General features: G+C 37.7%; 1 protein-coding gene across 1 annotated transcript in view; it reads right to left on the bottom strand.

Moving 5' to 3' along the window:
• SOGA3 (SOGA family member 3) overlaps positions 1-24803 on the bottom strand; it is a 47363-nt gene that overhangs the window by 5086 nt on the left and 17474 nt on the right. The window contains exon 5 of the mRNA XM_032158659.2: positions 4594-4665. Coding sequence (XP_032014550.1) covers positions 4594-4665 — 72 coding nt within the window. The remainder of the gene's footprint in view (positions 1-4593; positions 4666-24803) is intronic.

Consider the following 24803-nt stretch of genomic DNA (forward strand, 5'->3'; position numbering starts at 1 on the left):
CATCAGTCTGAAATGGATAAAGTTGGTTCTGCCTGCTGAAAGGATAGTGGAATGAAACTTACAGAAGTTCTTCTCATACATTCTCATAAAATTCTCATGACAACCTCGAAGCCCAGTCATTAACTAAATTGAAAAGTACAAAAGGAGAAATGGAAATGGTTTTGTGTGAAGAATGTGGGTTTAAGGTTTTAAGAATGCTGTCTGTGAGGTGTTCCAGTGGAGGGATACAGGGTGGAAACATCCATCAACAGTCATGTAGAATCTCAGGCTCATGATTAGATTACTAAGATTACACCTTGGCACTTAGAGCTCAGGTCTAGAAGTGAGGACATGTGGATGAGATGTGTAGAGGTGATGGTTGAAACTATCATAATGGTAACAGACACAACCAATGAGGAGAAGAAAAGAAAGGTAGACAGATGGCTGGGCGCGGTCATCTCATGCCTGTAATCCTAGCACTTTGGGAGGCTGAGGCGGGTGGATCATGAGGTCAGGAGCTCGAAACCAGCCTGGCCAATATGGTGAAACCCCATCTCCATTAAAAATAGAAAAATTAGCTGGGCATGGTGGCAGGCGCCTGTAGTCCCAGCTGCTCTGGAAGCTGAGGGAGGAGAATTGCTTGAACCCGGGAGGCGGAGGTTGCAGTAAGCCGAGATTGCACCACCACACTCCAGCCTGGGTGATAGAGCGAGACTCCATCTAAAAAAAAAAAAAAGAAAGAAAAGAAAGGGGAGACAGGTAAGAAATAGTCAAAGGTTTGGGAGGGGAAATCTAAGGTCATGTAGGCCAATAATTAGAAACAATGTTTGAACAGAAATATGACCAACAATGATATGCTAAACAAGGGGTGGATTATTCATGCCTCCCCTTTTTAGACCATATAGGGTAACTTCCTGATGTTGTCATGGCATTCGTAAACTGTCATGGCACTGGTGGGATTGTAGCAGTTAAGACGACCAGAGGTCACTCTTGTGGCCATCTTGGTTTCGGTGAGTTTTAGCTGGTTTTTTTTACTGGAACACATTTTATCAGCACAAATAAATGTCAAATATGCTTTAACATAGGCTAGGTTTTATTTGACACGCAAGAGTAGATGAGACTGAGAAGCCAGGTAGGGTTGCATGTGTGGTGGAAGTTCTTGATTGCAAGGCAAGACCTTTATTTGCTAGTATAGTTGGCATATACTGCAAATTGAATCTAACCAAAACAGCAGTGGGTGTGATACAAGGCACAAACTGAAGCAGAATAACACTTCACTGGGTTACATTAAGCAAATAAAAAAGAGAATATCTGATTTGTGTGTATGTAAGCTCTCCTGCCCAAAGGAATGAAAACAACGATTATTTTAACACTTGGACACAGACTGAATATAATAGAGTCATTATGAGGGAAGGAGCTGCATCAAGGGCTAATGGGCATGGTAATTATTTTATTTATTTAAAAATAAATATTTTCAAGATACAAAATGTGCTAGTTTCTGCAATGCCAAGAGTTTACTACCCTGTATGCCAATATGCCTTGCATCCTGATCTTGTAACCCAACTATTGTAGGCTGCATTGGAAACTTGGCATAGAAATATCATACATAATTATTGATAAAAAAAGGAAATTGCATGCAAAGTGCCTGGTCCACAGTAATTGAGCAGTAAATACTTTCTCCTATTTTCCACAGTGAAGGGTAGGCAAGAAAAATTAAAATGCTCTGAGGTGTGAAGCAAGTTATTTCTTATTTTTGTGTATGTTAAAGACTCACTCAATTGAAAATGCAAATTACATGTGAAGAGGGGAACATAAAGATATGATGATGATGAAGGCCAGTAAGAAATGAGCTAAGCCTGGCTTTCACTTTAAGAGCCACTACTGGAAACTAAATTGCATTCTAATCGATTACATATATTAACTCATTTAGTCTGTACAACAACTCTCTATTATGATTCCCATTTTATAAATGAAGAAAAGAGGCACTAAAAAGAGTAAGTAATGGGCCCAAGTTCATACAGCCGGTATATGCCAGAGATTTCAACCTAGGCAGCCTGGCCCTAGAGCTACAGTTCTTAATTGCTGTGCAGTATCATTTCTCTGTAAATAAAGTCACTGTGCTGCTGGAGGAACATGTGAGGAAGAGATCAAAGAAGCTGAAGCAAATTAACAAAATGAAATACAAAGCTAAATGAATAATAGAGAGTTGGACCATATGAAATTGCCACTTCTGTAGATCAAATTCAATAGCATGTTGGCAATTTTGTGTGATTTCACATAGAAAAAGGAGACACGGGAGTATTTAAAAGCATGTATTGAACATGTGCAGAGTGCCAATCACTAGATACAGATGATTCAAAGCTGAATAAGATGGCTCCTGTCTACAAAACTGCCCTGGCTAAGTAGGAGAGATGAATGCATAAACAAGAATTACAATAGAATGGTATATTTTCAGTAATATAAATATGTGGATCGATGGTTTGCAACCTTGACTGAGCATTGGAATCGTGTTATAATTTTGTAAAAATGGACCATTTTATAATTGAGGTATCCCATCAGAGATAGCCTGATCAATCTTCTGAGGTGGGTTTTTGAAAAGTGACAGGTCATAAGCTCTGAAAATAAATGTGTTGGAAATGATAGCAGAAACTTCAAATGCTACAGTATACTTATACATAAGGAAGTTTTTGCCCATGAAATAAAAGCTGGTAGATTGCATGGCATCTTGACTTTTGTAAGGTCCCTGACCTCACTGAGAAACTAATTAAAGTTGTGGATGTTTTTGCAGAAAGTTGCCCACATGCATAGTGAGTGGAGGTCCATAAAGCCAAGACTAAACAGTTAAGAATTCCTGCATCAGAGACTATGGTTGAAAAGAATAAATAAACTTTTAACACAGGAAGTGTAAGAATAGGACAAATGTAGATACAGCGTCTACTCCATAAACAAGGTAGGAAAGAAGATTCATGGCAACACGTGAAATGATTCACAACAAAATATTTAGAGCGAGTTGAATAAAGTGACAGCAAAGACAGAGTGGAAAAGCTGTAGTGACAGAGTATATTTGGACTTACTAAAGGAACAGAGAGAAAGGTATAAAAAATGATATCATGGTCTTGGCTGTGAGACTCTCTGGGATTCTAAAAATGCTGAGGTCCATACAGGTTCTGGTGCAAGTACCAGGAGAAAACAGAGCAGGAACAGAGGAGGTACAGAGAGGAAAAAGGAAAATAATATATAGTTAATATGTTATGCTTTAAAAAAGTCTGAGATCAAATTTTTCAAATTTTGAATGTTTAAAATCACTTTAGTTAAATTATCTATCTAATGTGAAAAAAACCTTGTAATCATAAAAGTATACTACAGTACCATAGATTCCAACTGACATAGTTTAAAGGTTAATATCTAGCCAAGTGTTTTTGGAGAGTCATAATGTCAGAGGCGTGTGACCCGGAACAACTATATCTTGAATAGGAGCTGGGTAAAATGAGGCTGAAACCTATTGGGCTGCATTCCCAGATGGTTAAGGATTCTGAATCACAGGATGAGATAGGAGGTCGGCACAAGATACAGGTCATAAAGACCTTGCTGATGAAACGCGTTCCAGTAAAAAAGCCAGCTAAAACTCACCAAAACCGAGAGTGACCTCTGGTCGTCTTCACTGCTACAATCACACCAGTGCCATGACAATTTACAAATGCCATGACAACATCAGGAAGTTACCCTATATGGTCTAAAAAGGGGAGGCATGAATAATCCACCCCTTGTTTAGCATATCAAGAAATAACCATAACATGGGTAACCAGCAGCCCTCGGGGCTGTTCTGCTTATGGAGTAGCCATTCTTTTATTCCTGTACTTTCCTAATAAACTTGCTTTCACTTTACTCTATGGGTTCGCCCTGAATTTTTTCTTGCATGAGATCCAAGAACCCTCTCTTGGGGTCTGGATTGGGATCCCCTTCCTTAACAATAGTGTCATTTTTATCCCAAATGTTTCCTCTTCCATTTTAAAATCTTCTTCATTACAACCATTGGCACCTCTTTTTGCCTTGAAAGCAAAGCTAGTCTTTACTGTGGCTGTGTTTCTCAGGTTTTTAACAAGCCCATGTTGAGTACATCTTTCAACTTTCATTTTTATTCTTTTGTCTCCTTTCTTTTGCTTCTCCAATCACTGGTGTGGAGAATTACTTCATTCCAGGGCTCTCTAAAGATATAACAAGCCTTTCTCTCCTTTCTGACTTCCCTCTGCAACATTCCTTTCTTTACTTTCTCCTGACACTATAGGAACAGCCTTTCTATTGACCTTATTAATTATAAAAGGACAAGATTAGCATCATGAGTATAGTTCTCAAATATAGCAGCGTATAAAGTACGAATGACATTTTTCTGTGTGCTTACAATGTAAAGCAATTATAATAGGGATGTTATGGCTGGCTTTATAAGTAAATATTCTGATTTATACTACCTGTATCTACAGCTACATAATTGATATGCAAATTTGACTTTGTTTTGCGTAAGTTTATCTGGCCATTATATCTATTTATAAATGTAGCTTGTGATTATATACACTTAGAGGTACTTGATGTACTAGTTGAAATTTTATTTCCACATACCTCTGTGGGAGTCTGTTGAGCCTTTTTTTCGGATTTTGGCAAATCTTTGCTTCCTCTTCTTTTTAAGGATAACTGAAACAAAGCACGAATATATTTAGTTGGATAAACTATAATTTTAATTCAATTTTATGTTTTTAAGTATTCTAGTCTCAAATGACAAAACCAAGACAAATAAAAAGAGTTAGTTCAATAATCATAAAAGGAGAAAAAAAATCCTAAACCAGATAGATTTAGATATGTTTTTACTTTGGACTAGGATACACATCACAGTAGAATGTAGCTGGCAATTATTTAATTTGAGAAATACAGGAAACTACTGTGAAAATGCAGAAAAACAACAGACAAAATTGATTGTTGACTCAATATGATATATAGTTCAAATGTAAACAAATGCTTGTTAGCATTCCACATCACTGAAGGAAAAAAAGTTAAGTTATTATCTCCAATGTTGGGAGTTAGGTTGCTATAAGCTTATGAACACACACTTTCAGTGAATTTATGTAGAAACACAAATTCATTCACTTCATTCTCCCCTCACCACACATCACCCCCTTGCTCCTCCCCGACACGTGCAAAATGATAGGGCATGGTAGGGGTTATAGTGAAATAGAGAAGGCATGCCCCATCTCAAGAAGCAGGTGGACCAGCCACAGCTTCAGCTCATTGTGCTACAGGAATGTGGGTTTTTACAAGAGAAGCTGGAAATCTGGATTCTTATGTAAAATCTCCCACATTTTACTGGCTGATCCTAATTAAAATTCAAACTAACACTTTTGAAGTCAAAGAATTCACAGCTAGTGCCAAACTGTTTGAAGGACAAGCATTATATGATCTCTGGTGCTCAGTTCCATTTCTCACACCAATATAATAAGAAGGGTCTCTGCATGTAAACAATAATTATCCATATGTATGAATGTCTACCATATACTAGACATTGAGGGGGAGACTCAAATTTCAATTAGATACTGCATCTACCATCAGGAGGCTGAAACTTAGCAGGAGAGGAGACAGAGAAGCAAACAATTACAGTGCAAGTTGATAAATGCTATGCTTTAGGTTCTGTGAAGCAGGGGTTTTGTTTTAGTGTGGCATCATCACCATAAAAATAGTGCTTGCCACATGGCAGGTGGTGAAAAAAATACTTGCTGAACTAATAATGTATGAATACCAAATACGAGGTTCTGAGGTCAAAGAGAAGGACAGGGGTATAGACTGATAGTAAAAATAGGAAAGCCTTTTCCAAAGAGGAGTCTTCATAAATTTGCAAAGAAATGAAAATTCAATTCTTCACATGTTAATTTCTAACCCATATCCACTGTTAAGTAAAGGCATATGTTCAAACACAGAAGGCAGGGGAATACTTTGATGCAACTGCTTTCATTCAGTATGAAACTGAAACTACAGAGACAAATGAATAGCCCACGTGGTTATTCATTTCTAGTTCTTTACAGGAAGAAGTTCTTTCTGTTGCTTGTATAATCTTCTTAGAAAGGAAAGCTTGGGGACTGACTCACCATAACCAAAAAGTAATTTAGGAAGTAATCAACAAAACACTCCCAAGAATACCAAGAATAAAGTGAGCTAAACTAAGAAACCTGGAACATTCCAGGTAGGGGCTACCTACAAGAAGCGTTAAATTTGTTTCACTAAATACTTATTGAATGCTTGTATTTGAATTCACTCAATTATATGTTTATTTAGTGACTACCAATGCACTTCATAACATACCTGTGACACAATAATAATAAAACCAATGTGATCTTTGCTCTTTTGGGGGTTCTCAGCTTACTTGGCATCATCTGTTCAGTCTGGAATTCAACATAGTGTTATGAAAGCAATGATAATATAAGAACAATATTAACTGTCATTGAGCCCTAATTCATGTCAACCCCTTCACATACATTATCTCAGCTAATTTTTAAACACTCCTTTTAGCCTCACTTTGCAGGTGCTGAAACTAAAGTTTACAGGGGTAAACAGAAGTAGATGAATAAATTATCGAAAGCATCAGTTATCTCTGTGCTCCTCAGAACAGCATCGTCAGTGTCACCCAGAAAGCTGTTGGAAAAGCAAATTCTCGAGATTCATCCCAGACCCACTGATGCAGAAACTCTGAGGATGGGGCCTAGTGATCTATGATTTAATAAGCTAAAGTTTGCAAATGTCTGAAGTTACTAGTTGGTAACAATAACTTCAGACCTTGACCCAAGACTTTCTGATATCTAACTGTTAGCTACTAGATCACTAAGGAGAAAGAATTTATCTAATCTAGGGCTAGAGATGGTGTGGGGAGCTAGGGATAATTTCCGAAATGAGTAGCATCATATCTAGAATCTGGTGCATGAGTAGTCAGCCAATGGAAGATGAAGAGGAGGAAAAGGGAAAAAAAAGGCATTCCACACAGAAAACCCATTTGTGGGACAGAAATTCCATATGGGTGTTACAGAGTGAGAGGAGAGGAGTGACATGAGATTTGCTGGTGGCATAAGTCAGATCCTGAAGGACATTGAATAAAGATTGAATTTTATCTTATTCAGGTCAAATTATTGTCCTAGGGTCAACTTGGAGCACTAAATGCTCCTATTGAGCAAGAAATGTCATAATTAGACTGTCACAGAGACATACAAAGACACAAGGGTGGCAGTACAAATGGCTGTGAGATAAAGAGATGACATGCAGGGGTTTCGAGGGAAAGTATATTCTAGTTCTGGAAATGTTTTTTGGTCTTTGTGTTTCATTCATTTCATAGGTATTTAGTTTCTGGTCTATATGTGGTATTGTATATATGCCAAAAACATATGACTAAGAAATATTGTACTCTTTCCCCAAAGAACTAACTGTTTATAATGATAAAAGGGGTGCAATTAGCAAAAACAGTGGGCAGAACTAACTCAGGGCAATAAATGAAGAAAAAGGGACTGAGAGGGCAAACGAAGAAGCTCTAATTCCAGATCTGGGGAATCAGAGAAAATCATCCAAGAGAACTGACTTTTGAAGGATATGCAAAATTTCAACAGAAATAAAACTGAACAGACTGTTGTAGGAGTAAAGATATAGAGGAACGAGTGTGCCTTTCAGATGCACTAACTCCTGAAAAGAAGTGATGGAGGTAGAGATGGGGTAAAAGAAGATGCAGAAAAGATTGAGGTCAGCTTGTGCAGCTGAGAAATTTAGACTTTATCCTGTGGGCAATGTTAAAATGAGACCTCTAAATTAATATAAGAGAAATGCTGAAATTAGGGCATTCTTTCCTAAGAGGCATTTTCTATTTTGCTTTTATTTAAATATCACTCAGATGGGGTGTTAAGCTCAAATAAAGCTCTGAAGTAAAGCCTTCCCCTTGAATAAAGATACATTAGCTTTCAGGTGCCTTTAGGGCTGCTAGTATGTGTAAGCATCACATTTGCATTTTCAATAAATATTTCATCATATTTTCATATTCCAGTAAGTTTATATTAACTTTCTGAATCCTATGAAACAAAGATGAGACATTTCTATGGATACAGAAAGTTAGAGAAATAATGTGAGTCCAAGTAATGCCTTTCCTGTGAGGATGGAACTGTGTAACCTCCCCCCTTGTCGTCCTCCCCCACCACCATCCACTAAATCTTGTAAGCTCTGCTAGGGGAGCAGTTGGGGAGGCCACAATGAAATCTCAGATTTTCATATTTGCTGGCAAAGCGGCACTTCTCTAGATGGTTCTCTAGATAAATATGTTGAAAACATTTCTTGTCCACTTCTTAATTCTTTACATTCCCAGCCTCAGCTTGTCCAAAAGAGGCTGCTGTTCTTTTTGATCATGAGAAGGCCAGGAATTAGAGAGTTTTGCCAGTAATTATTTTTGCACAGCAATGACATAAAATGGGTTGTTTGTTTCCTAAAAATGTTTTGAGATTACCTTCCTTTTCTCAATTAAAATTTACTCCACTTAATATGTAGCATCTTTATGTTTTCAGCAGTTAAACCACAGAGAAGAATGTGCCTAACATGCTACCAAAAGACGTATTATGCATATAGAAATCTCCTATGCTGTTGATAAAATTAAAGAGAGATTCATCTGTGTGGTAATTAAATCAAGAAGGAAACTATAGAGACATTAATATTTAGATTTTTTTGAGCCCTAAATATGTGTCATGCACTTTTCTAAGCACTTTATATGTATCTACCCATTCAGACTGACAACAGCCTTATTGGCGCCATTGTCTGAAGCACACAATGGATTTATCACTCAGCTAGCTAGTGTTAGAACCAGGATGCAAATTAGCCAGTTTTAGAGTTCCCACTCTGAACAACTACATTATACTGTTACTTCGACAGGAAAAAGGTGCAATTTAGATGGCAGGCTTATATTATTTCTGAGCATATCCTTTATGGTAACAGAGCATGACTGCAAGTTTGGGGTACTAGGTTACATATATAACACATGTGCAGAAGTTTTAATATTTTCAACATAGGGATCAGCAGAAGTGACATACACTACTTACTGGTTCTTAAATCAATCTGTAAATACTGTGACTATAGGGTAACACTGGGAGGGAGGCCCAGGGATTGCCTGCTGGAAGGAAACTGAAAAAGGTAGAAGCTCTGTCTCCAACTTGTCTTGGAAGGGGACAGAAGGGACTCTTGTTCCTAAAAGTCTTCCTCTTTTCCTTCTGTTACATCGTTGACACTTACCCAGACAGACTGGCAGAGGCAGAACAGGTGAAGTGCCCAGAGAGCTTGCTTAGGACCACATTCACTCTCTTCCCTAAAAGGATGAGGCAGGATCCCAAGCTTCATTCTAAGGCATGATCTTAAGGTCCAGAGGGGAACGTGGGTGAAGAAGAGGCACATGCCAGGGTGATCAAGCTGTGTCATTCTGTGCAAAATGTTTCAGCGGCTTCCCATCTCACTGTGTCAGAGTCATGCTTTACTAAGGTATACCAGACCCTGACTACACACTAGATTTATTCTGGTAACGTTTTATAAAGACTTGACCAGATTTCAACCCAGACCAATTAAAACAGATTTTGGGATTGGGCCCAGACATTTTTTCAAAGCTCCCAGAGTGACTAGAATGTGTAGCTGGTTCTGTCAACCACCAGCCCACTCTATGTGGTCACCCCACCCCCCAATCCCACATCCCAAACAAGCCCTTCAACCTCATCTCCCACCACACTCCTCACTGCTTTCTTTGCTTTAGTGTCACAGGCATCCTTGCATTTCCTCAAACATGCCAAGTATGCCCCTGTTTAGGGCCTTTGGACTATGGCTTCCTCTGCCTGCAACATTCTTCCCTCATATACTCTCATGACCCACTTCCATAGTCTCTTCAGGGTCCCTAATCAGAGAGACCTTCCCAGGCCATTTCATATCAAAAAGCAAATCCTTCCCCCATTCTCTTCCTTTGCATATTCCTTGTTTTCCTAATTCTGCTTTTTATTTGTCCCCATAGCTCCTCTAATCTCACCGACTTGTATATTTGTTTGTTTCATGTCTGTTTTCTCATTCTGCAATGTGAGCTCCACAAGAGCAGGCTCCTAGAATTGGTCTGTTACAGCTCCTGCTCTTGGAAATATACCTGACACAAAGTAGTTGTTCAGTCTATGTCAGTTCAATGAGGAAACAGCTACTGTAGCTTTATTTCTTACCTAGATTTGTTTTGGAAGCATTACTAAAAGTTGATAAATGATAAAAACAGGCAAACAAAAGCCCATTTGAAAAGGTCTACCTTAAAAGTAGACCTTTAAAAAGCTGGAATATAAAATGGAAAGAAGCTGGAAAAATAAAAATGTCTTAGGCTTTTCAACGAAAAGACTAGAGAGTGAAAATTGTATGAGCTGAAAAGTATTTAAAACAGGACGTATAGGCCGGGCACGGTGGCTCACGCTTGTAATCCCAGCACTTCGGGAGGCCGAGGCGGGCGGATCATGAGGTCAGGAGATCGAGACCACCATGAAACCCCGTCTCTACTAAAAATACAAAAAATTAGCCAGGCGCGGTGGCGGGCGCCTGTAGTCCCAGCTACTCGGAGAGGCTGAGGCAGGAGAATGGCGTGAACCCGGGAGGCGGAGCTTGCAGTGAGCCGAGATGGCGCCACTGCACTCCAGCCTGGGTGACAGAGCAAGACTCTGTCTCAAAAAAAAAAAAAAAACAAGACATATCACATATAGCTGGCCCTCTGTATCTACGGGTTTCACATCTGTGGATTCAACCAACCACAGATTGAATTTTTTTTTAAGTACAACAATAAAAAATAATGCAAACTTAAAAGTGATACAGTAAAACCACTATTCACATAACATTTACATTGTATTATGTATCATAAGTAATCTACAGTTGATATAAAGCACAGGCATGCCTTGATTTATTGGGCTTCACTGTATTGTACTTCACAGATACCATAATTTTTACAAATTTAAGGTTTGTGGAAACTCTGCATTGAGCAGGTCTATCGGTGCAATTTTTCTAAAAGCATGTGCTCATTTTGTGTCTCTGTGTTACATTTTGGTAATTCTCCCAATATCTCAGACTTTCTCATTATTATTATATCCATTATGATAATCTGTGATGAATGATCTTTGATGTTACTTTTTTAATTGTTTTGGGGCACAATGAACTGTGCTGATATAAATTGGATAACTTAAATGTTGTGTGTGTTCTATCTGCTCCACCAACTGGCTGTTCTCCCATCTCTCTCCCTCTCAGGCCTATTCCCTGAGACACAACAGTATTGAAATAGGCCAATTAATAACCCTACAATGGCCTCTAAATTTTCAAGTGAAAGGAAGAGTCATATGTCTCTCACTTTAAATCAAAAGCTAGAAATAATTAAGCTTGGTGAGGTAGGCCTGTCCAAAGCCAAGATAAACCAAAAGCTAGGCCTCTTGTGACAAACACCTAGGCCTCTTAGCCAAGTTGTGAATGCAAAGTAAAAGTTCTAGAAATAAATTAAAAGTGCCACTCTAGTGAACACACAAATAATAAGAAAGCAAAATAGCCTTATTGCTGATATGCAAAAAGTTTTAGTGGTCTGGATAAAAGATCAAACAACCCACAACATCCCCTTAAGCCAAAGCTTAATCCAGGGCAAGGTCCTAACTCTTCAATTCTATGAAAGTGAAGGAAGAGAGGTGAGGAAGCTGCAGAAGAAGTGTTAGAAGCTAGTGGGCGTTGGTACATGAGGTTTAAGGAAAGAAGCCATCTCCATAGCACAAAAGGGCAAGGTTCAGCAGCAAGTGCTGATATAGAAGCTGCAGCATGCTATTCGGAAGATCTAGGTAAGATGATTGGTGAAGGTGGCTACACTAAATAATAGATTTTCAATGTAGATAAAACAGCCTTCTATTGGAAGAAGATGCCATCTAGAACTTTCATAGCTAAAAAGGAGAAGTCAATGCCTAGCTTCAAAGCTTCAAAGACAGGCTCTCTTGTTGGGGGCCAAAATAGCTGATAACTTTAAGTTGAAACCAATGTTCATTTACCATTCTGAAAATCCTAGGGTCATTAAGAATTATGCTAAACCTATTCTGCCTCTGTTCTATAAATGAAAGAACAAAGCCTTTACAACAGCATATCAGTTTACAGCACAGTTTACCAAATATTTTAAGCCCACTTTTGAGACCTACTGCTCAGAAGAAAGGATCCCTTTCAAAAGATTACTGCTCATTGATAATGCACTTGGTCAAACAGGAGCTCTGATGGAGATGTGCAAGGAGACTAATGTTCTTTTCATGCCTGCTAACACAAAATCCATTCTGCAGCCCACAGATCATGGAGTAACTTTAACTTTCAAGTCTTATTATTTTAGAAATGTACTTTGTAAGGCTATAGCTGTCAGGTAGTGATTCTTATGATGAATCTGGGCAAAGTAAATTGAAAGTCTTCTGGAAAGAAATGGCATTCTAGATGCCATTAAGAATATTCATGATTGGGCCAGGCGCAGTGGCTCACGCCTGTAATCCAAGCACTTTGGGAACCTGGGGCGGGTGGATCACGAGGTCAAGAGATCGAGACAGTCCTGGCCAACATGGTGAAACTCCGTCTCTACTAAAAATACAAAAATTAGCCTAGTGTATTGATGCGTGCCTGTAGTCCCAGCTACTCGGGAGGCTGAGGCAGAAGAATTGCTAGAACCTGGGAGGTGGAGGTTGCAGTGAGCTGTGATCGCGCCACTACACTCCAGCCTGGGGGACAGAGCAAGACTCCATCTCAAACAAACAAACAAACAAAAACACACGCAAAAAGGAATATTTATGATTGATTGGAGAAGGTCAAAACATTAACAGGAGTTTGGAAGAAGTTGATTCCAACCCTCAGGGATGACTTGAGGGGTTCAAGACATCAGTTGAGGAAATAAATGCAAACGTGGTGACAATAGCAAGAGAACTAGAAGTATAGCCTGATTGTGACTGACTTGCTGCAAGCTCCTGATACAACTTTAATGGATGAGTTGTTTCTTATGGATGGGCAAAGGAAGTGATTTCTTGAAATGAACTGTATTCCTTGTGAAGATGATATGAACTTTGCTGAAATAACAACAAAAGGTTTAGAATATTCCATAAACTTCCTTCGTAAAACAGTGGCAAAGCTTGCAAGAATTTATTCCAATTTTTTAAGAGATTCTACTGTGGGTAAAATGCTGTCAAACAGCATTGCATGCTACAGGACAAGCTTTCATAAAAGGAAGAGTCAACTGATGTGGCAAATCACATTGTTGCCTTATTTTAGGGAATTGCCATAGCCACCCCAACCTTTGGCAACCACCACCCTGATCAGTCAGCAGCCATCAACATCCAGGGAAGGCCCACCACCCAACTAGATGATGACTCGTTGAAGGCTAAGATGATCCTTAGGATGTTTTAGCAATAAAGTATTTTAAAATTAAGGTATATACATTTTTTTAGATATCATGCTATTGCACACCTAACAGACTACAGTATAGTATAAACATAACTTTTACATGTACTAGGAAACCAAACAATAGTGTGATTTGCTTTACTGCCGTGGTCTAGAACAGAACCTGCAATATCTCTGAGGTATGCCTATAAATGGGAATATGTGAATAGAACAGCCTGGGCAATACAGTGAGACTTAATCTCTACAAAAATTTTTTAAAAGTTAGCCAGGTATGGTGGCATGCAGCTAGTCCTAGCTACTTAGGAAGCTGAGCCAGGAGGATAGCTTGAGCCCAGGAGTTCGAGGCTGCAGTAAACTATAAACCCACCACTATACTCCAACCTAGGTGACCCTAGACTCCAGCAGGACCCTGTCTCAAAAAAAAAAAAGATGGAGTCTACTTCTGTACCTCTTCTAACTGAACTGGCCTTGTGACTTGATTTGACCTGTAAAATCTGGTGGCAGAAATGGCATGCTGGTTCTGAGTCTACCCTTGAGAGATTGTACAATTCTTCTCACTCTCTCTTAGAAATCTGCTACCCTGTGTTTTAAGTCTGGGCTGGCCTGCTCCATGAAAAGCCATGTGGCCCAGTTGCTCCTATTGCCCCAGTGAACAGCCAGTTAATCCTCAATGTAGAGCCTTCCAGCTGTTAGCTGACCATAAATACATGCATGGACCTACCTGAGACCAGAATGGACCACAGAATTATGAGCCACATAAATGTTGTTTTAAGCCACAAAGTTTTGGGATGGTTTGCTACACAGCAAAAACCCACTGACACATCTACCCAACATTCTTCACCACTGGGATTAAAAAATACATTAGGCTAATGAATTTAGCTCATATCTATGAAAAATATGTCTTATTCAAATTCCATAAAAGCGAAAAAAAATGAATGTAAAAGGCTAAGAGGAAGAGCTGAGAAGGTTACCAAACATAAGAAAAGTAAAGCTTAATGTATTTTCCTTGTTTTTATTTCTCCCCTGCCTTTGCCACTATTTTGATTCCAGAAATTTTTTTTTTTTTTTTTTGAGACAGAGTCTCACTCTGTCGCCCAGGCTGGAGTGCAGTGGAGCGATCTCGGCTCACTGCAAGCTCCGCCTCCCGGGTTCACGCCATTCTCCTGCTGCAGCCTCCCTACTAGCTGGGACTACAGGTGCCCACTACCACACCTGTCTAATTTTTTGTATTTTTTTAGTAGAGGCGGGGTTTCACTGTGTTAGCCAGGATAGTCTCAATCTCCTGACCTCGTGATCTGCCCACCTCGGCCTCCCAAAGTGCTGGGATTACAGGCGTGAGCCACCAGGTCTGGCCCCCAGAAAAATTTTTTAATGAAACTCAGCTTAAATAAATTATTTTTAAAGTTCACTTTTCCAGTTCTAAATTGGAGGTACTTCCCTTAATAATAGCAGGTTATTATGGGTACATATGAGTTAAAAGCTAATAAATTTCGTCCTAACATTTAAGCTTATTATTGGGTCTGAATCAGCACATTTTTGAAGTATTTCTTCTATTTGAACTTAGCTTTTATTCTTCATTTTTAGGAAGAAGTGATATATACATCTTCACAATGCCTTTATCTATGCTTCTGATTTGTATTTGTTCATCCCACCCATAGTTTTAGCAAATTTTGTCATTCTGTTTCTATAGTTTTTCTTTTTTTTTTTTGAGATGGAGTCTCGCTCTGTCGCCCAGGCGCGATCTCGGCTCACTGCAAGCTCCGCCTCCCGGGTTCACGCCATTCTCCTGCCTCAGCCTCTCCGAGTTGCTGGGACTACAGGCGCCTGCCACCACGCCTGGCTAATTTTTTTTGTATTTTTAGTAGAGACGGGGTTTCACGGTGGTCTCGATCTCCTGACCTCATGATCCGCCCGCCTCGGCCTCCCAAAGTGCTGGGATTACAAGCGTGAGCCACCGCACCCGGCCTATAGTTTTTCTAGGCAAAAAAAATAACTTTAATTTTTCCAAAATTCCCTACTTATGTAAATTTACAGAGTTGAAGCACAAAGACAAATACAAAGTGAACTATACCCAGAGAATTCTCAATTTTAATTTAAGGATTCGATTTTCCAAACTTACAGTGATAGTTTAAAAAGCCAGACTTTAAAAAAGAATAGAGAAGGGAAGAAAAGAAACATTATTAATTCATTGATTCTAATAAATAATATTGGAAGATATGGGAAGGAAAGTTGACTGGCAATTTAAATCTGGAAATTGTTTCCAGAAGGTAATAATAAATTTTAAAAGTCCTGGATTTTTCACTCTGACTCCCTTCTAAAGATGGTCATAGAGGTACATGTCAGAGGTGAGGAGGTATATCTGGAATACAGATGTTTATGTCATGAAGGCAGAGACCTGAATTTGCTAATAAATCAGCCAGCCCTCTTCTGCTAGACAGCTAAACCCTTTCTCCATCCCATAAGGCCAGGTACCATTCCTATCTTCTGAGTTATGAGGCTGCCAAACTTATTTCATCCTATCTCCAGTGAATGCCTAAATAAAAGCAAATTTCAAAAGCTGAGAAAACTATTTTTCTGCTCTAAAAACTGATACAATGCCAAACTAAAATAGCTGTGATCATGGTATTATTTTTTTTTAAATTAAAAAATCCAATAAATTTTCCTTTTCTTAGTTCCTCTATTCTTTTCCCATGTGATAAAGTAGATATCTACAGCAGAGGTCAGATTGACGACAGAGTTATGCGAATTCTTTATTGTTAAGGAATATTAAGGAGTCAATTTGTAGAGCATACCCTTGAACCAGGCTACCAATAAAAGAGAAAACTTCTAAGTCTTTTTCAGTTTGGGAATCAGAATTCTCTTCACAGGGCCAAATAGATTTGCATAGCCCTTCAATTGTACAGTGTCTTTTTAAGCCATTCTTTGGTGCCAGGAATTACTTTAGAACATCTCTGTCTTTTTCCTAGTGTATTATTTGGTAATAATGCTTAAATGTCTTTAAATTGGAACCCATGCTTTGTAATTATTAGTGGCATTAAACATTAAAATGGCAAAACCGCAATTACTTTTGCACCAACCTAGGAGTACAGTGAAATTTAGGTACATCAGAAACTTAGAAGGTAAAATGCTGAACTTAACTCCAGAAAATCTAAGAGAGCTTAAAAACCATGGGATATCAGAAAGAAGAAAAAAAAATAGAGGCTTCTCTTGTTAATGGGATGTGGTTACAACAGAACTGGAGGAAATAGCACTGACAAAAAACTGTAATAGTTGAGGCCTACAAGATCTTTGTGAAAACATCCCCTTTAAAAGTCAGGTTAGAACTCCATATGGGCTGCCTTGCATTATGTAGTTCATATCATATGATCAAAATATTTCCTGGATCCTTAGGAAGAATTGGCCTCTGTATTTTCTAAGCTTCTCTGGAATTCATCAAGGGACTCAAGGCTACCACTGAAATAGTTTATGATACGATTAACTCTTTCATCATTGTAGAACCTTCTTTTGGAGCAGGGTATGGGTTATTAGAGGGTCTGTCAAACTGCCAATAATAAACTGATCACAAAGCAAGACCACCTTGCTTTAAAAAGTCAAAGCAAACATGGTAAGTGCTTCTTTAATATATCATGTATTATACTTGGTTGGCACCATGCAAACGCCTCAGAGAACTCCGCCCAAGCAAATGGATTTAAGACTGGGATATTTCTCAGCTTAGGGTTTTAAAAAATCTAAGAACCTGATGGCTCACGCCTGTAATCTCAGCACTTTGGGAGGCCGAGGCAGGCAGATCACGAGGTCAGGAGATCAAGACCATCCTGGCTAACACGGTGAGACCCCGTCTCTACTAAAAATACAAAAAAGTAGCCAGGCATGGTGGTGGGCACCTGTAGTCCCAGCTACTAGGGAGGCTCAGGCAGGACAATGGTGTGAACCCGGGAGGCGGAGCTTGCAGTGAGCCAAGATCGAGCCCCTGCACTCCAGCCTGGGCAACAGAGAATGACTCCATCTCAAAAAATATATATATATTATTTTATATCTTAGATCCACAGTAAAGATATGTTTATTAAACTATGGATGACAACAACAAATGCAGAGATGTATTCTAATTTACTCTTGTTAATGGATTGGGTTCTAACCATCATTGCATTGAGTAATTAAAAGACACTTAGAAAATTATGTCTGGGTAGTGACCACAGTTCCTTAAGGCCTTTGTTTATAATGCAGGCAAAGAAAAAAAACTGTGGCCAACATTTATAAGGTGAAAGGATGAGCTGTCCAGTCTATTCTACATTGCATCTCAGCCAGCTTTGAACTCATTAATGCAGTGAAATTAGCAACATTGTTTTATCACAATTAGAATCTTGTAAGAAATATTCTTGAGCCGGGCGCGGTGGCTCACGCTTGTAATCCCAGCACTTTGGGAGGCCGAGGCGGGCGGATCACGAGGTCAGGAGATCGAGACCATGGTGAAACCCCGTCTCTACTAAAAATACAAAAAATTAGCCGGGCGTGGTGGCGGGCGCCTGTAGTCCCAGCTACTCGGAGAGGCTGAGGCAGGAGAATGGCGTGAACCCGGGAGGCGGAGCTTGCAGTGAGCGGAGATCGCACCACCGCACTCCAGCCTGGGTGAAAGAGCGAGACTCCGTCTCGAAAAAAAAAAAAAAAAAAGAAATATTCTTGAATGTGCCATTACAAGATGGCAGGACACTAAGGGGTGGGCATTACATGAGTGTTTTAAAATTATTCTTTACACAATTACGTATTTAAGATATTTCATAATACAAATTTAAAGGTCAGAGTATTCATTAATTTCCAAAATGCACTGAAAGGATATAGAAGCACGTTTCTGAGGGTAATTCCTGGACTAGGTTAAATGTGATAGCCCACAATTATGCTTTAAAATTTTTGGAATTAGATACCAAATTTAACAATGTAAACCATTTACATTTGAAAAATCCAAATTTCCAGTTTCACTTGAAACACTTGAAGAACGGGTAAAGTTGGGTCTAGATTATGGCATGGCAATGCTGGGTTAAATTGAATATTAAGACATACACTCTCAGCTGAGCATGGTGACTCATGCCTGTAATCCTAGCACTTCGGGAGGCTGAGGCTGGTGGACTGCCTGAGCTCAGGAGTTTGAGACCAGCCTGGACAACATGGTGAAACCCTATCTCTACTAAAATACAAAAAAATAGCTGGGGGAAATAAATGCATGTATACAAGAGCATGAGATACCACTGCCATAGGAATAAAATATTCCACATATTAATGAAGTTAAGGAAAGTAATCAAAGATGAACCAGACTTCTTTCCTAAAGTATTATTTTTTTAAAGAAAATTTACCCTGTTCATATTGTTACTCAAATTGACAGAATTCTAAGTTAATATAGTATAAAGCTACCATTTACTTCTGATTAAAATATGTCTGAAGACCAAGACAAATATGTAAACACAGTAATATCAAAAACTAACGTGGTAGTCAACCATTAACCAGAATCTGAGAAAATTTTCTTTTAACAATAACATCAGTGGAATTCAAACAAGAAATATAAGCTATCTAATGTATGGCCTTCAATGTCTGAAACAGAAGGATTGCACATACAGACCAATAAAAACTAGAAATCCTGTTTCTTAAAAGTCTAAATGTAAATTTGCCATATGACCCAGCCATTCCAATCTTAGGTACATACTCAGGAGAAATAAAAACGTATATCCACAAAGGACTTGCACAGTAATATTCCTAGCAGCATTGTTCATAATAACCAAAAGTTGGAAACAACCCAAAATTCCACCTACTGGTGAGTGAATAGATAAAATATATTTGCCCAATGGAATATTATTTGGCAATTTACAAAAGGAATGAACTACAGATACATGATATGGCACAGATGAACTTGAAAAACACTACGTTAAGTAAAAGAAGCCAAACCTAAGAGACCACATACAGTGTAATTTCATTTATATGAAATGTCTAGAAAAAGTAAATTCATAGATAAAAGAAGTAGATTAGTAATTGCCTGGAGGTAGTCAAAGGGAAGGAAGAAATAGGAATTAACAGTAAATGGGCATGAAGAATCTCACTACTATGGGTAATGAAAATGTACTAAAACTGATTTATGGTCATTGTTGCACAACTTGGAAGTTTACTACAAAATCACTGAATTGTACCATTGGAAATGGATTAATTATATTACATGTAAAATATGATTCAACAAAGTTATTTAAAAAATCAATCAGGCAGCCAAAACTTCTGCATCCCAATCATATTTTCCCCAGTACATGCATAAGTATTGCACAGACAATACTGTAGCTCTCTGGTGGTTAAATATTCAAACAAGTAGGAATTAGGCAAGGAAAAAGAGCTAGGTGACTAGCTGTGCAATGAATCATGAGATATATTCTTTCCTTATCCAAACATTCAGGGGAAGAAACATAGGTAGAAAAGGCTTGGGAGCACCTATGTTGAGGTTTATTGTTTTTCATATATTAAAGGTAGTTAAAGAACAACTACAAACTTCTTCAAATATTTCAGAGATATGTCTCCCTCAGAGTCAGTGTACCTGAGTGCTGCAGTAGCAGCCTTTCCTACTTCAAACAGGCCAGAACTAGCTGAATGTTTACTATCATCAGTAATTGAGCTGGAATTGTGCACACAAGCTGTCCTATACCTTGGCTCTGAGAAGGGGCAACTAATAGCAAATGTATAGTGAGAGGAACTAAGAAAAAAAGCCACACAGTGAGTATCTAAAGCCAACATTGAATCTATAAAGAATGTTTGACATTCAATGATGATATTTTCTAAGAGAAAGAAAAAGGAAAAAAGAAGATAAAATTGCATTGAGTCAAAACAAATCAATGAGGAAAGGATAGTCTTTTCGATAAACGGTGATGGGGCAATCCGAGATCCACATGCATAAAGATGAATTTAGACTCCCAACTCACTCTATACATGAAAATGACTCAAATTGGATTGTAAATCTGAATGTAAGAGCTAAATCCATGAAAGTCTTAGGAAAAGAAAAAACATTGAAGTGAATCTTCCTGTAGGTTAGGCAAAGATTTCTTAGATGTGACACCAAAAACATAAGTGATGAAACAAAAAAATACAAATTGGACTTGATCAAAATTGCAAACTTTTGCACTTCAAAAGACACTATTAAGAAACTAAAAAGACAAGCCTAAGAAGAAAACATTTTCAAATCATATATCTGATAAAAGACTTATATCCAAAATACAGATAGAGCTTAAATCGGAACTCAAAAATAAGTAGACAACCCAATTAAAAATAGGCTAAACATTGTGAATAGACATGGCACGAAATAAGATATATGAGTGCACAATAAGCAGATGAAAAGATACTCAACATCATTAGGGAAACAAAACCACAATGATGTATCATTTGATGCCCAGTGGACTAACAATAATAAAAAAGATATACAATCAGTATTGACAAGGGCGTGGATAAATTGGAATCCTCATCCATTGCTGGTGGGAATGTAAAATGGTGCAGCCCCTTTGGAAAATAGTTGGCAGTTTCTTTAAAAAGTTAAACACAAATTCACCATATGACCCCCAAATTCTAATCTTAGCTATCTACCCAAGAGAAATGAAAACATATATCCACACAAAAGCTTGCATGTGTGTGTTTATAACAGCATTATTTATAAAATTAGAAAGTATCCACTGTCCAAAAACTGTTGAATGAATAAACAAAATGTGGTATATACATACAATTGAATATTATTTGGAAATAAAAAGAAATGAATTACTGATATACGCTACAGGGTGAACCTCAGAAACACTGGTCTAGGTGAAAGAAGCCAGATACAAAAGGTTACATATTTTATGATTGTAATTATATGAGATATTCAGAAAATAAAAGCTATAGATTCCAAAAATAGATTAGTGGCTGATTGGGGTTAGAGCTAAAAACAGAAGGTGACTGCAAATGGACATGAGAGATCTTTATGAAGTGATGGAAATGTCCTAAATTTGGGTTATGATGATGGTTGCATAACTGCATATTTACTAAAAACCATTAAATTGTAAAATTAAGTGAATTTATGGTATGTAAATCAAACCTCAAAGCTGTAAAAGTAAAATGCATCAGGATGATTTAAAAAGTCAGCTAAAAAAAGAAAAAAGATCCCCCAAGTATTTCTGAAAACTATTTGCTATGAGAAATAGAAGATAGCTTTAAAAATATTGTATTCTTAAAAAGATAACAAAGATGGCCTCTATGAACTAAAAGAAGGTCATAAGAGGAGATTAAGCTCTGAAGACTAGGAAGCTATCAGGAACAAGAAAACTCAAAAAGGTCTTTAAAATTCAACACAAGAATGAAATTTTGCACTGATGTCTTTAAGGAGCACAAATGACATCGCAGAAAATTGATTCAACAATACTGAAAACAAACTTGAAAATTATCTAAGGCCACAGAGGAAAAGGATTAAAAACCGAAGGGATGAGAAGGTAGTAAGGAATACAAAGCAAAGAAAATCCTAAGAAGAAAAAATGGAGCACATACGATTATCAAATCTATAATACAAGAAGGCTTTTCTGAAATAATGAATACACAAGTGTTAATTTTCAGAGTAAAAGGTCTGTATGTTCTGGACATGTTATAAACAAAGACCATCACCTAGATATGCCCAGGTGGTATTTCTGAACGGGGTATTCTTCTTTAGCTACCCAGATTCATGCTCGCTCCTTCTCTGCCCTGCTCTGTGCTCCAGGAGGCTGACTTCTGCAAACTTTACCCAGGCTTTCTTCCCATCAGTTGACTCCTCCTTGAGTTTGGCCAATAGAAGGCACTGGCAGGCACGCTGACAGATGGAAGGTGGGAGAAGAGATGGTTCAGAGTATTTCCCCTCACTTCCTTTCTTTTACAACACCACATTTTTAGGCAGTAGCTAAGTCCCCTTCAGGCGATAGATCCCACTGGGAGGACCCTACTCGACGGTTAGTTTTCACTGCCTCTATAATACTATTTCCTCAGCTACGTCTTCATTTCTTGGGGTGGTGATGGTTTCCAAGAGTAGCAAGTTTTTTCTGAATACCTTGTCAGCCCTGGTTTGTTCCCATAATCCTGCCCACACCACTGTGAGTAATAATCTCTTCTCATTTGAACCATCTTGGGTGAATTCTGTTTTCCCACTGGGGAACTCAGATTAATATAAATGATGAAGAAAAATATCCATAAATACGTAGAGAGAAAATAGTCTGACCTACAAAGGAATAAAAGTCAGGCTTATCTCTTACTTCTCCATTGCAAAATGAATGCCAGGGCTAATATATAATAAGACATATTTTTTTGACTCAATAATTTCATTCTGCCATTCCTGTGTGAAATCAACCAAAGGCTATTTTCAAAAATACAAAGGTTCAGAAAATATTTATAAGCTTTTTCCTGAAAAATAATGTCAAGTATTATCTAACCAATGAAAGATTAGTTAAAACTGTGATCTCAGAATTGTAGAAGTTGTGGTTTAAAATCGATAGCATTGAATTGTTTGAATACCTACAATTTTTTTTTTTTTAACTTTTATTTTAAGTTCAGTTGTACATATGCAGGTTTGTTATATACGTAAACTTGTGTCATGGGAGTTTGTTGTACAGATTATTTTATCACCCAGGTATTAAGCCTAGTGTCCATTAGTTATTTTTCCTGATCTCCTTCTCCCACCTTTCACCTTCCCACAGGCTTTAAAATGGAAAGTATATACTATAACAATGAAACATTTAGTAGTAACAATTTTATCTATAATCTCACATTAAATTAACAAAGAACAGGCTGTAGTGTAAGGAGTTAAACTAACTGAAAGAATTTTTTTTTTTTTTTTTTTTTTTTTTGAGAGGGAGTCTCACTCTGTTGCCAGGCCGGAGTGCAGTGGTGCGATCTCAGCTCACTGCAATCTCCACCTCCTGGGTTCAAGCAATTCTCCTGCCTCAGCCTCCCGAGTAGCTGGGATTACAGGTGCATGCCATTACACATGGCTAATTTTTTTGTATTTTTAGTAGAGACGGGGTTTTACCACGTTAGCCAGGATGGTCTTGATCTCCTGACCTCGTGATCTGCCCGCCTTGGCCTCCCAAAGTGTTGGGACTACAGGCGTGAGCCACTGCTCCCGGCCAAGAATTTTTTAAGTTTCATTTTTGATTTTGGCAATTGGGAAAACTGAGAATTGTACATGTATTACAGAATAAAATTAACACTAGTAGAATTAAAAATAGGATAACTACTTTCAGAACGACTCTAGAACATAATTATTCTAATTTAAACTTAGCCATACCGTTAAATGAATAAACCCAATAGCTATATTTTACTCTTGATAGATAATACTTTCCATATAACAGATATTCCTAAATACACACAGATGGATCACTTGATAAAGTTCTATGAAAATGTTTCTTTTCTTCATATGCAAAGAGGCAGTGGATACAACTACATACTAACATATTAGTTGCTCATTATGTACCTGAATAAATAAGCAATTGGTCTAATTATTTCTACTATTATTCAAGGTTCTTGGCTAATGTAATGGTAAGAAACTGTTACTTTGTGAAGGAAAAAAAAATTAACAGTTAATTGTATTAACCACTTACCCCCATGATTAATTGGCTACACAAATTTAAATAACTGAGCTAGCCAGCAGATCAATGTAGAATACTCTGCATTTTTAATTTTAAGTGCTTCTAAGTTGAATCATGCTGAATATAAATGCTCCAATTAAGTGAAATATGTAAGTATAAAATGGAAAATGTTAGGAAAGGCTAAATGACAACTTCAAATGTCATCTTCAAATGTCATTTACCATCTGGATAAAGATCAATTTAACTGACCCTGAAATGTAAAAATGGAATTAGGACAGAAGCATCAAATAAATAATTGTATCTCCATTCAAATTCAGTCAAGTCTAACTGAAATTTTAATTTGGAAAATAATTTCCAATATACAGTAAAATTGGACATTATATTTATTCAAAAGTAATATCACAAGTATTTGGAAACAAAAGAACTGAGTAAATTATAATTTAAGAAGCTAAAGATGAGCTCCTATGACAGCAATCTTATCTTTCTAAACCTCTTCTCTTGCCCAAACATTTATTGATAATTTTTATATGTGTCACTGTGTGTGTAAGTGAATTAAATAGAAATATAATTCTTAAATTCAGAGAACATTAAATTTAGCTGTGGAGTCAATAAAAACTACAATGCAAACTAAATCATCTTGTGCTTGACCACTTTTGATCAAAGAACAGTTCTTCTTTCTCTGCTACTCTGTTTCTTTTTAGGAAGCATATTTATCTAGCAGTAAGGTAGAAGAGAGATATTTAACAGGACAAATCAACATAGTCAGCACTGTTGCCC

This window comes from Hylobates moloch, unplaced genomic scaffold, assembly GCF_009828535.3.
Source record: "Hylobates moloch isolate HMO894 unplaced genomic scaffold, HMol_V3 SCAFFOLD_2, whole genome shotgun sequence".
NCBI classification, from domain to species: Eukaryota; Metazoa; Chordata; class Mammalia; order Primates; family Hylobatidae; genus Hylobates; species Hylobates moloch.